Source organism: Quercus lobata, chromosome 11 (genome assembly GCF_001633185.2).
Source record: "Quercus lobata isolate SW786 chromosome 11, ValleyOak3.0 Primary Assembly, whole genome shotgun sequence".
NCBI lineage: Eukaryota > Viridiplantae > Streptophyta > Magnoliopsida > Fagales > Fagaceae > Quercus > Quercus lobata.
This window is the reverse complement of record NC_044914.1, coordinates 5,196,620-5,209,993: the sequence shown is the minus strand read 5'-3', so window position 1 is coordinate 5,209,993 and position 13,374 is coordinate 5,196,620. Positions and strand designations below refer to the sequence as shown.

Below are 13,374 nucleotides of genomic sequence, written 5' to 3'. Positions count from 1 at the left end.
TTACCGGCCGGTATAGAAAAAAGCTTTTTTTTTTTTTTTAAAAATTTTTTGTAATTTTGTAATTTTTGTAAGGGCAGAATGGTAACTTATTTGCGTTAACTTATTAGTATTATTTGTTTTCTTAGAATGCAATGAACAATTAAGCTTTCTATTATTTATATTGTGTTTTTTTTTTCCTTTTAATTGATGGTATAGTCTAAAACCATGAATAATTTGTTCTGAATTGAGATAATATTTTATGGTAAACTTTTCTATTTATAATAACACACACACACACACACACACACACACATATTTATTTATAAATATAAAAAATAACAGTAAACTTGAAACGGTACACTGGTATTGATCGATACCGAAATATATCTTTCCACTGGTTAAACTGGTACAGCCTTCGGTACAAGATTGACTCCCTTGATTCTATTAGAAAGATATTTGGAGAATTCTTTATGAGACAATCACATTAGCATCCATTGGGATCCCCTCTCCCTTCCACTCAAAGAAATGGATTATGTTTAAATTATCTCTTAATTAACTATAATTTTTCCTATTTATTACAATTTTTGGGTCAATATTTTGTGAGGCTATCGTTGGATTATATGTCTTCCACACGCTATTCATGCTTGTCAAAACTCCCTTTTTTTCAATACATTGAAAATATAAAAAAAACTATGGATTGAGATCCTCTAGAGTTCCTAGGGTACTCTACCATGTAGAGTTCTATTAATCTTAACCATTCATTTATAATAAAAGGTCCATATTTTTCCAAATCATTAATCCACTAACAAATCCCCTAAAATAATGGTTTAAAAAATAACTACTCATAAATGATAATTATTGCCTTATCTCTTTTACCTAAATTAGGTCTCTAAGAAAACGTGAAGTCATCTTCTCCTTCCCCTCTTCATTTTTCAATTTGTTCCACAAATCGTTTTGGTTGTTAATTTCAAAGCATAGGCTTGACTAAAATGGGACATAGAAAAATCGTATTTTATGATCCTAAGTGCCAATCATGTACTTGAAAAGAAAGAAATAAAAAACATGTATATGCTTAATTTTAATAAAATTTATAAAAGACTAAAAAAATTAGAATGAAAACCCAGGTGTCTTTGCCATTCATACATCATGTATATATATATATATATATATATATATACATATATATGCTTCTTGGCCTATGTGCATAATAATCAATTTTCTAAATAAGCAAATTTCTTTTGAATTTAATGCTGCAATGTCATAGCCACTATTCGCATTTAAGGTAAAAACTATCATTTATGAGCAGTTATTTTTTAAAATCATTATTTTGGTAGATTTGTTAGTGGATTAATGATATGGCAAAATCTAGACCTTTTATTATAAATGAAAGGTTAAGATTAAAAGAATTCAACATGGTAGAGTACCCTAAGAACTCTAGAAGATCTCAATCCGAAAAGTATACCTTTGAATATTTATTAGATGATAAAGAATCAACAAGGTAAAGGGGTGGGTGGCACTTTTGCTCTAAAAATTTAATAATTGCAAGAAGGAAAAATAAAGGCGTGCTTAACATTACTACCAAAATGCTTTCCAATTTTCTAACATAGATATAGCTGCAGTTGTTTCGACCATTGCCCCAAAGCAACTACAATTGAAAATTGTTCCAAGTTGTGGAACATTGCACTTGTATTTACCATCTCTCCCGCTTATCCTGGCTTTCTCAGCATTTGGGTAATTCCGTTTCCAATTGTTTATTCCTATTTGTAATTAAGACTAAGTAAATGAATTGTTGAACCAGTGGTAATTAGGTGAGTTGATGTCATGCCTAGCAATTTCTTTGCAAGTACAAAGGATAGAATCCATGTAGTTGTTGGGAGGTGCACGACACCTAATAGAAGTCCAGCCCATGTAGGATTTGTGCCCAAGATAAAATGCTTGCCATGCAAGCATTGATAGAATTCTATTTCAATTAGAAATAGGTGAATGTGTTACGTGGTTGACAAGTCCTAGAATCCTACTCCAAATGTAAGTAGGAGTTGTGTTTAATAATTAATACACGTAAGAATCCTAACTCAAGTCATGTTAGGAATTCATATTATGCTAGGAAAACAAGTCTAAGGCGGCAGAAGCTTTTTTGCGTATAAAAAGCATGTGGGTGTGCCGCATATTGAAGTCTTATTAAGAATAAACTTTTGTGTTTATGTTCCAGGCTGCTTCTATGGCAGATTCCCGCAGCAAGAAATCTGCAGCAGCAGACGATGAAGATATGGATCCAACGGTATAAGTCCATTCTTGTCCTGCAATAGTTAGCATTCTTTTCTTGGATCTTTTCCACAAAGCTCTTGATTATAATCGCAATCTCCTGCTTTTAATCTTCCTCGTTTGTTTTTCCTCCAGCAATACTTCGAAAATAGACTGAAATATCTTGCGGCTCTGAGGGCAGCTGGTGAAGAGCCATATCCTCACAAATTCAATGTTACAATGTCTACCCCTGAATATGTAGAGCAGTATAAAAACATAGGCAATGGGGAGCATCTTGAGGATGTTACTGTAAATTTGGCTGGTATTGAAATCAGGGCTTTTATTTATTCGGTTAGTATTTATCATGTCTCTTTTGGTGATTTTTTTTAAAAAAATTTTCTTTCCAATGCAAAGGGCGTATCATGAGCAAACGTTCATCTTCTTCAAAGCTATTCTTTTATGATTTACATGGTCGTGGTGCAAAAGTCCAAGTTATGGCTGATGCTAGGTATCTTATCACTGTATCTTTTCTTTTCCCTTATTCATATTTGATTTTTCCTTATTATTTTAGTATTGTTATTTCTTTAGGTACGCAATGTCTTTGACAAATTATCTTTCTATTAGTTTTAATTTTTTTTTTAAAAATTAAAATTTTTATTTGTAAGTTATTCATGCAACCATGTGGGCCTTGAACCTATGACTTCTACCTCCACTTTACCCCTGTAAGAGGAGGTGCAATTTGAGATGCAGCACATTGGCATCTTTCCATATTAGTAGAAGAGCCTTTGTTTTTGCTTTTGGACTCTTTCTTTGAATGGACACAAATTGCTCTCTCTGTGATCTTCTATAGTGGAATAGGTGATTAGTTTGGGAATTTGGATTTTCTTGTTCCATAGCATTTCATGTCAAATATCTTACCTTAAAAAGTTAATATTTTTGGGCAGTAATTCATCAATTAGTTGAATGTCAATATTTTGCCCAAGTTCCTTGTAAGAGAAACTTTGTTTTTTATTTTTTATTTTTTTATTGAAATTATTGCTAATTTCGTGTTTTTGAGGCCTGATTAGTTGTATGTAGAAGGCTTAGGTAGATTGGCAAAAAGAATGATGTAGGTCATTTTACTTTATTGCATCTTTCTGTACCACTGCCTAGCTTTCTCAACTGCGCTTAAAAAAAAAAAAAAATTATAAAGGACCTATATAAACAAGATGATGAATATGTACGAATGAGACTTTTCACTTGGTACTATTTGGGAAATTTTGGTCCTGATATGAATTAGTTTCATGGACAATCACCCCACCCCACCCCCTAGCTGGGTGTCCCCCCTAAATTGCACCACCTTTAAGTTTTGTTGCACAAATACCAAATTTAATGATAAAGAGATTCTTCATTTCCATGATGCAGCAAGTCAGATTTGAATGAGGAAGAATTTTCTAGGTTCCATTCAACTGTGAAGCGTGGTGATAATGTTGGTGTCAAGGGGTTTCCAGGTTTGTGATGTTACTACAATTGGGTAGTTACTAACACCTTTTGACTTATATATATATAGAGTTGCTCCTTACTATGTTGACACTATTGAGTTTACAAAAGAAATCACCGTCAGTTTAATTACTTAATTTGGTCTCTGTCTCTCTCTCTCTCATTTGATGTTTGATAATGAATTGAAAATTTTATGGCATAAGGAAAAAATTATGGAGAGTGTAGGTAGAACTTCAAAATACAAATTTAATAGAGACCGCTTGAAAATTGGTTTAAATAGGTGCTTCATTTTGGTCTTTTTCCCTATGGGGAACTGTTTTAGTTTTCTATGCTGCATAATTGGTTTTATTTTTTTTATTTTATATTTTTTATCAGTATGCCGCATGATTGTTGAAATCTTCTAGAAATGGGTCCAGTCTTGTGACATAGATGTACATTTTTTTTACTCATAATTACATACAGATTTAGCAGGTCTTGAACTCACAAACACACTCCCAACCTTTCTCTTACAAGGTAATTTAACACATTTTCTTTCAATTCAGGGAAAACTAGAAGGGGGGAGCTAAGTATTTTTCCAAGATCGTTTATAGTCTTATCCCATTGTCTCCATATGATGCCAAGGCAAAAGCCGAAGGCTGGTTCTGTGTCTGACAATGCCAATTTGAAGGTGAACATGGTTTCTCCCTGAATGATTTAATGCTGGTTACAGTCTCATCCTGACTTCCGTACTTTCTTATTGTTGCAGAAGGAGGAGGCTTGGGTCCCAGGATGTCCCAGGAATCCTGAAACATATATTTTGAAAGACCAGGTATTGATTAATATCCTAAAATTCAACCAAATTCCTGTTGCACTGTTTTAAACTATATTCTTTAGCACACCCAAAATAAAATTCTTATGTACATATGATCTGGTACTGATGAATTGGATTATTTTTTCCTGATGTAGATAAAAGTGAGATGGGTCCATTTATTTTATTTTCTTTCAGTTTGGACTGTGTTTTCACTTCTCCTCTTCTTTTCCTTTTCTGGTGTTTTATTTTATTGTCTTCAATGCTAGGAAACTCGTTATCGACAACGCCATTTAGATTTGACGTTGAATTCGGAGGTTCGACAAATTTTTAAGACAAGATCTCAGATCATTTCATATATTCGGCTCTTTCTTGAGAGTCGTGATTTCTTGGAGGTTAGTTGTTTGTCTTGATTTTTTATTTATTCAATTCATTCAGGTGGTTTCTACATATGGCACTTTACTTTCTTTTCACTGTCAGGTTGAAACACCAATGATGAATACGATTCCTGGTGGAGCAGCTGCCCGTCCGTTTGTGACCCATCACAATGACCTGAACATGAAGCTATTCATGCGCATTTCGCCTGAGCTCTATCTTAAGGAGCTTGTTGTTGGTGGACTTGACCGTGTTTATGAGATTGGAAAGCAGTTCAGAAATGAGGGCATCGATTTGACGCATAATCCTGAGTTCACCACCTGTGAGTTCTATATGGCTTTTGCTGACTACAATGACTTGATGGAACTCACTGAGACAATGTTGAGTGGTAAGGGTCATTTGGATCATGTTGCAAACAACTGCTTCATTCCACTTGGGTAGTGAAGTTATTTTTATCCTCCAAAATACTTGGATTTTTCCTGACACAGTAATGTGTAACAGGGATGGTAAAGGAACTTACAGGCGGATATAAAATTAAATATCATGCAAATGGGCTGGATGAGGATCCAATTGAGATTGACTTCACTCCACCTTTCAGGTTTGTCATCTATATAGTATCTCTCACAAATTGTATAACATTAACATGAATATGAAAATATATGAAATTGGTTGTTTTAACTCTGGCAGAAGGATTGACATGATAGAAGAATTAGAGAAGATGGCGAACCTCAGTATTCCCAAGGACTTTTCCAGTGATGAGGCCAACAAATATTTGAAAGACGCATGCACAAAGTATGAGATCAAATGTACCCCTCCTGAAACAACAGCGCGTTTGTTGGACAAAGTCAGTTCTCTGCTTAGCCCTTTTTAAATTTTTTTATTACTTTATTGAACATAAATTAGGTAGTTACTGGCATTGTGATCCTGTGTTATGTACTAAGTAGATACAATATCTGTGACGAAGGTTCTGAGCTTTATGCTTGAGGAGGTGAATGAGAGTTGAATGGATAGCTCTTGCTGGAATCTTGGTTTTTCCTTAGATGGTTTTCTGCTATTTGGAGTAATGGTTCAATAAGATTGCTTACACTGATAAGCCGTAGCAGTTGGATAAAGTAGAAATCGTAGCATTTATCTGTGGGAGAGATAATAGGAGGTTGGGAACAGTGAAAAATGGTTGATTGGAAATGCCATTAAAAGAACAATATGATGGGGTCCCCAATATTTTACAATAATTTAAGTAATTCTGCATTAGAAAAAGTGTGTAATTTCTTTTGTTCTGACAATGATGTTTTCTGACTTGATCTGATTTTGTTCCTTAAGGTAGACTATTCTTGCTTGCATGCTCAGACAATTTATGAGAATTGGTCATATATATTTTTTCTGTTACTGCAGCTTGTAGGACACTTCTTGGAAGAGACTTGTACAAATCCTGCTTTCATCATTAACCACCCTGAGTTAATGAGTCCTTTGGCAAAGTGGCATAGAACGAAGAAAGGCCTTACTGAGCGTTTTGAGTTATTTATAAACAAGCATGAAGTATGCTTTTCAGGATATCTTGATTTCTTTTTCTTTCTATGTATCATTTAATTTTCAGCTTTATAATTCATGATTCTGACTTAATTTTTCTGTAACCGCTCAGCTCTGCAATGCATACACTGAATTGAATGACCCTGTGGTACAACGCCAGCGATTTGCTGAGCAGCTCAAGGTTAACGCATCAGTTTTCAAGTGTGCAGTGGATTTATCCTTAAATAAATTCCTCTGGAACTCTTCTGAATGATATGTGGTCTGCATGCAGGATCGGCAATCTGGTGACGATGAAGCAATGGCTTTGGATGAAACCTTCTGTACGGCTCTTGAGTATGGGTTGCCTCCAACAGGCGGTTGGGGATTGGGTATTGATCGGCTAGCAATGTTGTTAACTGATTCACAAAACATTAAGGTTCTCTTCTCTCCTCTCTCTCTCTCTTGGGTCTGTGCCTGTTTGCATTTGTCTCATTTATTCATGTATGTTCTCAATGGGCTCTCAACATATGCTATTTGGTAACAGGAGGTTATTCTCTTCCCAACCATGAAACCTCAAGATGAGCCATCTGCTAAAGGTACTCATTTTCAGTTTGGCCCATGTTATGCTTTTGTCTTAGTTGATGCTAGTCTTTTCTGTCTCTTTCGTATTCAGTTACAGGTTTCATTCCTGTATATTGTGCTGATGGCATTTTTGTGTTATGTCTAAGGAGTATGCAGTTATATCTATATATATTAAAGTCATACCGAACTAATTGTCGAACTTTCAAATCATTTATGTAGGATTTTGGTTTGGTATGAAAGAAACACTGGATTTACAAAATAAATTTTTATTTTTATTTTTTAAACTGAATTTTTAATTATAGGTTGTTTTAACCAAATAATCATGCTTTCTTTCAATATTTAATTATAATGAAATACTTTTTAAGTCTTTTACTTTGAAACCTTGATTGATTAACTAAGGTATCAATTCAAGGCTCTATTTTTTGTCGTCATCAATAGAAATTCATGAATTCTATATTTCAATGAGGCCTATGTAATCTATGAAATTATACTTTTATTAATTTCAACGTTTAGTATGCTTACAGCTTACATATTTATTTAATTTAGTACTGGCTAATCAGATTTTTTTAAATTTTATTTATTTATTTTCAATTTAAAAAATATATATAATTAAACAGTGACTATTGGTTTTCACTCAATGACTCAATTATTGAACCAATTAACCATTATACCAATTCATTGGTGGTTTGATGTTTGGTGCAGTTCACTTTTTGTTCCAGTTTTGATAACTATGGTTATGTTGTCCATGTCCCAGAGTATTGTATATTTTGACTGACTTAGTTGGTCCCTTGGTATTCCTTTAGGCAATGCAGGAGCTTAGGAAATTTTCAAAATTCTGAAACCCAGAGCTCTCATCCCAGAAAGTTGGCATGAACCTTTGATTGATGTGATTTCTGTCATAACTGAATTTCTTGGGGATTTTGTCACTTCTTCTGTCACAAGTTCAGAGCACAGCGGAGCGGCGGCGGCGGCGGCGTTGTCTCTTGCTCTCTCAGACTCTCAGTCTCTCCGATTCGGATTTGTTTCGTTTATTTTTTATTTTTTATTGGATTTGTTATTATTATTATTTTTGGATTGGATTTTAATGAGGTTTTGGGCTGGGCTCATTAGAACAATTAATAAGCAGAGCAGGCCTTTTTTTTAAATAAAAAAATTATAATTTATTAATTATAATTTAGGGCTCAAATTGGAGAGAAATGATTAGATCTAGATGGAATGCTGATTCCTGATACCTAAGCAAGTGTCATCTTCCTAGCGCAAAACAATAATAATAATGATAATAAAATAAAAATAAAAATGAAAGTAGTGTTATAGCTTATAGGTGCTATAGATTTTACTACATGTATTACAAACTAATGAGTCACAAATTTAAAACATGCAATTTAAAATTCAATTATGAGATCATTTAAACTTACTAATTATATACATTGTCATATCAAGTGATGCTACACTAGGTGATGGTGTTTTATTGGTTGGAAGAGTCATTTCAGTGGCCCTAGTATATCTAATAATTTGTTTGACTTGGAGGATCAAAGTAAATAACCAAAAGAAAGGACATTTAGCAATAGGATCAGATGGCATCAGAGTAGGAGGATCAAGATTCTACATGCTTTAGAGTGAAAACAATTTTTTGTTGTTGATAGATACAATAGAATTTAAACTTATTACGTTTATTCTATAATAATTGCTCTTAGTAGCAAAAGATTTTACTAGCTGTGGGGGCCGGTCAGTCACTAAAGTTATTAAAGTCAAGTTAATTGGGCCTGTGGCCCATTCGAGGAGGCAAATCTGCCCGAGGAGGCCCATATTAGATTAAAGGGGTAACCAAACGAAGGGAAGAGGGAATATCACAAAAGATGAGTTCAGTATTTGTCCGAGGACAAAAACCTTCTCGGCAATACGAGTCTGAGGACGTTCAGGATGCCATCTGGTTACGAACATACCTTAGAGCTACGTCACCACTCAAGGTGGGATAAGGAGGCCAAAGATGAGAGAGAGAGAGAGAGAGAAGGCAAATAAATATCTATGGCAACAGCTGCCTTCGCATTAATTGCCTCTCAACCAACTCTCTGGCCGCATTAATGTGAAAGTGATGCCTGAACAGTGATGAAGCAGCCTTACAGTCTCTAGGAAGAGGTTCCAGAGGGTGTTGGATGAGACAAAAAGAGATCTCCTGAACCCAATCTACACGTGTGTGGTGAAGATGGGATAAAAATGGCGGTATATAACATGAAAGAATGGCATACAAAAAAGGGAGATCAGAACATAGAGAGAAACAGAGAGAGAAGACTGAGGAAGAAAACTTAGAAAGAAAAGAATTGTATCGATTTCAAAGATTGTGATATCGGCTCTAATCCATCTATAAACGTGAGATCGAATCTTTTTACTTCTAGAGAGGTTAATCTAGTTCTTAAACACCCACGTTTTACAAATTATATTGTTTGGGCCATTAACGTGCGAACCCAACATCATTTCGAGGTCGTCATAAATTGAGTCCTTACACTAGCTAAGTGGGGAACCTACAAAAAAACTTGTGTGTAGTGTGCACTTAGGGCTCATGATAATACTATTCATTTACAACAAAAAGAAACTTGGAATAAAAATGTGCCTTTTTTAAATTTCAAGAAAGCAACGACATGGGCTCATGGCCCATGAAATTTCAAGAAAATTACGACATCTCTATGTTATCATTATTATGTACATTTTGTATAGTTATATTAGAACAGATGGCCATCATTGCATTCCATTACATAGTTCTAGTAGTTAATAACTTAATAATAATCGAAACCACATGTTGTGTCGTGTACTGTTGAACTTGATTAAGCTTTTTTATTTTAATTCCAGGAGTCGAAAATGGTCCGTATCTTCATGTGTGAGGCACAGAAAGATAATGGTTATATATATTTATATACACACATATAAAACCTATTCATTGTTAGAACTTAAGAAGATTCACATTGGAAGAATGTGTATTAAGAGTCTATTTAGGTACCGTTTTTTGTTGAAAACACTATAGCAAAATAATTTTTAAGTTATGAATAGTACCGTGAGACCCAAGATTTACCTCGAAATCTGTGTTTTCACAAGTTTGGCTGGGTTGTGAACAGTATCGTAGGACACAACCAAAAACGCAAAACGTACAATAATTTGCATGCGTTTGCCAATAGATGTTTGTGCATTTTGCCTTTTTTTTGGTTGGTCCCACAGTATTGTTCACAAACCAGCCCACTTTAATAAAACGCAGCAACAATGTTTTGCCTTTTAAAAATTATTTTGCTGCAATGTTTTTGGTAACAAGTTTTCATTTTTTTGCAAAATAAGCAGTATCCAAGCTAACCCTAAAGTTCAAAATAATTAGTGGTGCTGGTCGTCAATGATGTTCATTATTTGTCAACTATGTTATTTTGTTAGCTCAACTTATAAAATTTTTTTGTTATCGAATAAGAATTTGAAATCAAATCTTGTCAACATAAAAAATAGTCATTAATGTGGTAAGAGAGAAATTATAATGCTGTAGATACTATAAACTCAAATCCCGTCATATTTATTTATTTTTAAATGATCATAGAACATTTAGGTTATGTTTGAGAATATAGCTTAAAGTCAGCTTATTTTACTATTTAACTTATTTTTGCTACTATTCATGAGTCTTACTGTACTTTTTGATATTATTCATGGGTCCCACTGCACTTTTTGGTATTATTAATTGGTCCCACTGTACTATTTTAGCTAGTTTTTACCTTTATCTACGGTACTTTCAGCAAAAATTTTTAAATTTTAGCTAAATGAAGTTAAGTTTGGTAACTATTTTTTTTTTATCAATCTTCTGTTTTCAAGGACCATTTTCAGTTTCCAATCACAAAAAACTTGTTTGGTAGACTCAAAACTACAGAAAAGAGAAAACAATTTTTGTTTCTAATTTATAACGAAAAATGAAAACAACCAAAGGGCTCTTTTCAATTTTGAGTTTTTTTAGGCTTGTGAAAACACAGGAAAAACATCTCATTTTACAACTTTAATGAACAAGCTCGCAAGTTAGATTTGTGCAACTCTGATTCTTATATATATATATATATATATTTTTTTTTTTTTTCTCTTTGCCGCTACTTCACATAATTTTTTCCCTTCCTTACCGCTACTTTCTGCTGAAATTTCCCACACAAAGACCCTTGAGAACGAAACCAAAGACAGGTGGTACCAGGTATGGTAAAACCCACTCCCTTTCACTCTCTCCCCTCTAGTTTATTCTTTGGCCCTCTAATTTATATCTCTCTCTCTCTTCCTAATTTCATATTTTTATTTTTCTATTAGCAATTTACGCAATCTTTTACCGTTTTTGGGATCCATTAGTCAAAGGTACACATAAAATCATATTTTACCATCTATATAAATTAAACTTGCTTTAGCTTTGAATAAACTAATGTTGCAAACAAATAGTTTTATAGAATCCATCTTAGGAATTGATGTGATAGAATGGTACATTTGGTTTTTATTTTATAGGTATATAAAAGTGTTAGCACATTTGGCTTTTATAACGTTTAAATGCTATTTTTCTTAAATAGTATGAAACTTTCATTATTTGTCTTAGTTGATGCTAGTCTAAGGAGTATGCAGTTATATCTATATTTATTGAAGTCGTACCGAACTAGTTGTCGAACTTTCAAATCATTTATGTAGGATTTTGAACTTTCAAATCATTTATGTAGGATTTTGGTTTGGTATGAAAGAAACACCGGATTTGCAAAATAAATTTTTATTTTTATTTTTTAAACTGAGTTTTTAATTATAGGTTGTTTTAACCAAATAATCATGCTTTCTTTCAATATTTGTCAAACTAAGGTGGTTGATATATTGTTGGTAACTATCAATTTCAAAACAATTTATGTTGTCAGAAAGGGAACCAACATTATGTGCAAGTTTAAATGATTTCGATGGTCAGTGGATATTGTAGGATAATGAATCTTAATTATGATGTCAATGATCTAATTATTATATCCATGGATATAAAACCTTAAAACTCCTTCATGGGCTCTTTTTGAGTGAGAGGGAAATAGTTGGAGAGAGGCAGAAAGTGGGTTCTCCTATAAACGGCATATGCCTCTTGATTCCCATTTTCCACAAATTATAAAGGCCATAGCAAATGCAAAAGACCCAATTAAACATAGCTAAAGAAACCTCTGCATTGTGGTAAAAGACCTCATGATTTCAAATCTGTCATATCCGATCATTTTTCGCAAAGAAACCAAGCATGCATATTTTCAAAAATCTCTATGATGAGGGAAGACTTATACACCATACCATCAAAAAAGTATTGGTAGACATAAAAGAGTGGGTGCAACTACAATCACTTTGCAATCCTCCAAAGAGAATTTGGTCTCTTCACTGACATGAGTTCCCTCTTAATCTTTCTCTTTCATTCCTTCCTCGTAGTCATCTTGGGGTTTTATCACTTTACAATTAATAATATACCTAAAAGTCTTTTTTCTTAGTCACAATAAAGAGGTTAGACAGTGGAACATAATCAACATATAATGCATGATTGAATTTGCAAGTGCAGGTGTCCTCAATTGTTGAAAGTTGAGTGGAAATTATGATGGTCCAACATGAGACAGGATTAGGCAACATACCATTTGGCATTTACATAGTCTTGCACTGATTGAGTTCATGTGCTCATCCTTAAACCATGCCTTTTTTGCAAGTATATGAGGATCTCACCATAATTTGGTGCACTCTCATATAATTTATTCCATCTTTTAAAGGATGATTAGCTTCATGAGTAATATGGTTGTGTTTTTGGTGGAATTAATAATTAACAATGTGGAATGAGATATATATGAAAATATGAAAATAACACAATTCTTTTAATAGTCGACAAATTTTTTTTTATTGTATAGTAATTGATTTTGCGAAGAGTATTTTTCCTAGTTTTGAATCTCCCTCCTTAGTCCTCACTTCTAACATATATATATATATAGAACAAAAAATATTTTAACTGGAAAAAATATAAAATTTCTGAATTTCATATCAATGGGCTGGTATTTAGTGAACAGTAGAAGTGTTGAGGGGCAACTGTGAAACATGATAATTTTTTTTTAATATATAAAATGAATCTGACAGATGTTTAAGGTACCTTTGTAAAAAGTCTTATAGCAATTAGTAACCCCTATGCTTCCAATGGAGATGTCCAAGTTCAAATCCCCCACCTCCATTATTGCCATCGAATTATAAAAAAGGAAAGAAATACAATACCTGGTTTCTTGAAACCAATTTCTTTCAAATCCAGCTTCTAATATATATATATTTACCCCAAACATCTATCTTTGAAAGTAGTAATGAATATACACACACTAGACTTAAAGAATCATTGGATAACTGAATATTACTTGTATGTGCTGAGCCTGATCTTTAGGAAGAGCATCTTAACT

General features: G+C 33.4%; 1 protein-coding gene across 2 annotated transcripts in view; it reads left to right on the top strand.

The window, feature by feature from the left end:
• The window catches only part of LOC115968734 (lysine--tRNA ligase, cytoplasmic-like), a 36,124-nt gene extending 28,078 nt beyond the window's left edge, over positions 1-8,046 (top strand). Inside the window, exons 1-15 of one of the 2 annotated variants that reach the window (XM_031088229.1) lie at positions 2,148-2,257; positions 2,377-2,542; positions 2,635-2,728; positions 3,625-3,710; positions 4,242-4,366; positions 4,445-4,507; positions 4,756-4,881; positions 4,967-5,249; positions 5,363-5,459; positions 5,549-5,705; positions 6,254-6,397; positions 6,501-6,569; positions 6,660-6,803; positions 6,912-6,963; positions 7,753-8,046. In XM_031088229.1, the coding sequence (XP_030944089.1) occupies positions 2,180-2,257; positions 2,377-2,542; positions 2,635-2,728; positions 3,625-3,710; positions 4,242-4,366; positions 4,445-4,507; positions 4,756-4,881; positions 4,967-5,249; positions 5,363-5,459; positions 5,549-5,705; positions 6,254-6,397; positions 6,501-6,569; positions 6,660-6,803; positions 6,912-6,963; positions 7,753-7,769 (1,701 nt within the window). In that variant the 5' untranslated portion in view covers positions 2,148-2,179 and the 3' untranslated portion in view covers positions 7,770-8,046. Of the gene's footprint in view, positions 1-2,147; positions 2,258-2,376; positions 2,543-2,634; positions 2,729-3,624; positions 3,711-4,241; positions 4,367-4,444; positions 4,508-4,755; positions 4,882-4,966; positions 5,250-5,362; positions 5,460-5,548; positions 5,706-6,253; positions 6,398-6,500; positions 6,570-6,659; positions 6,804-6,911; positions 6,964-7,752 lie in introns of those variants that run through there. The other variant, XM_031088228.1, reaches the window with a different exon arrangement.
• Positions 8,047-13,374: the final 5,328 nt, after the last annotated feature.